We start from the raw sequence: 1,940 nt of genomic DNA on the forward strand, positions 1-1,940 counted from the left end.
AATTTAAAAAAAATGTTTTTTTAAGAACCAACTATATATTTATATTTAATTTTACTCTTTTGTTGGTCAATATGATTTTTGATTCGATATTTTGTACCAAAACATTAAAAAATAAATTTAAAAAAATCTTGAAAATTGTCAAAATAAATTATTTTTTTCAAGATGATATGTTAAAAAAATAACATTTTGAATAAAATATTTTATAATATCGACACTTTTCTTGTACACATCCTATACTTTATATGAAAAAAGAAACAAAAACCTGGAAATTTTATGATTTTTATCTGGAAAACCTGGAAAAATCAGGGAAATTTGAAATCGGATTTGAGTGGCCACCCTGTTATTGCCTTTAAATTTGCTAGTATAGAATCATTTGTATGTCCTAATGTTAAAATCTCTTCAAGTCTTCAATAGCTATGTTCACAACTGTTACATATCTGAATTGAGACAAATTGCTCATTCAATGAAATTTACTGAAAGCTAAAGTAAAACTATTAAGTCGTAGATTGAGTCCATTCGTAGACTTTTTATAACAAAACCTGAAATTCTTCTGATTTTTTTAGTTGGAATTTTTCACACTTGAAAATTCTTATTTATTTATTAATTTCTATTAAACTTTAGTTATTAGCTTTTTTTTTTAAACGTTGATTCATTTTTAATAAGTTAAAGTAGTTCAGATCAATAATATATTTTTTATTTTAATCCCTTTGTTTTTACTATTTTATTTATTTTTTGGGGCCAGCTGATTTTTTTTTGCAATTGTTACATTTTATGAACTTTATTTTAGTATTGCAGGTATCTTATCATTATAGGGCGATTCCACCATTCACAAATGATGTATTTTTCAACTTTGAATGCACAAATCTCAGTTTTAAAGAAATAATCAAGACATTCTAACAGTTTTTGCTAAAATATCTCTTAGCGTCATTACAGTTACTTAAATTTTTATTAACTTTCATTCACTATTTTTTTTTTTTTAAATTTAAATTCTGGCTTTTACATTTGTAACAAACAGTTTTTAATTTTTTAGAAATTTTTAAGCAAATGAAAGCTTATTAAAAATTGGTGTGTGTGTAAATAACAAAATTAATTCTAATATAAATTAATTGAATATATATATATATATATATATATAATTTATTTTTTTTTCAAAACTGAGTTTTGTGCTTTTAAAGTCTGCTCACATGACATTCATTAATGGCGGAATTGCCCTTTGGCTTTCATAAAGTCATAATGGCTTTTAAATCTTGTGAATCTATTAAGAATGAAACATAACATTTAAATACAAATATCTTCCTACAAGCTCTGCAGATAAATTTTTTGTAGGTCAGAAGTGGGGAACCTACGACCTCAAAGTTTTTTGTGCGCCCTCTAGCCCTTGTATTTATTAATATTTAATTAGATATGTTATACCTACCTATTATAAAATTAATGTTATTAAGTGCTACCATTCATTGAGTATAACATGAATTAGAACCTAGCAATATTGCAGTTATAGCAGTCTTTCATTGTCTGAAATTGCCATTCTTTTGCACTTTTCAATTTGCCAATGTCCAATGATAGAAACTCTTCTGTTTTGTTCGTATTTTTGACCATGGCTCACCCTTACTTGAAATACATTAACCCTGATGCTATAGCAACCGTAATTAACCAGACACTATTTGACTCATAAGGAAGATAAATATTTCAATTTATATGGTGAATCTCAATAAGATGCAAGCATTTGTTCAAAAATACTGTACTATTTTAAAAAAGTATTTAAATGTATGCAATTGTTTATTAAAAAATTATAAAATAATGTTATAATAAGTTATTAGCGATATGTGAATACAAAAATATTTTATATTGTAAAATTTTTCTTTTAATAAAAAATTTCTTAATGTTTTTTTTTTTTTTTTTTTTTTTTTTTTTTTTTTTTTTTTTTTTTTTTTTTTTTTTTT

General features: G+C 23.8%; 1 protein-coding gene across 1 annotated transcript in view; it reads left to right on the forward strand.

Moving 5' to 3' along the window:
* The window catches only part of LOC122272979 (calphotin-like), a 6,281-nt gene extending 5,384 nt beyond the window's left edge, over positions 1-897 (forward strand). The window contains exon 5 of the mRNA XM_043057025.2: positions 813-897. Coding sequence (XP_042912959.2) covers positions 813-897 — 85 coding nt within the window. The remainder of the gene's footprint in view (positions 1-812) is intronic.
* The last annotated feature ends 1,043 nt before the right edge of the window (positions 898-1,940 follow it).

Source organism: Parasteatoda tepidariorum, unplaced genomic scaffold, assembly GCF_043381705.1.
Source record: "Parasteatoda tepidariorum isolate YZ-2023 unplaced genomic scaffold, CAS_Ptep_4.0 HiC_scaffold_1528, whole genome shotgun sequence".
In the NCBI taxonomy this organism is placed as follows: Eukaryota; Metazoa; Arthropoda; class Arachnida; order Araneae; family Theridiidae; genus Parasteatoda; species Parasteatoda tepidariorum.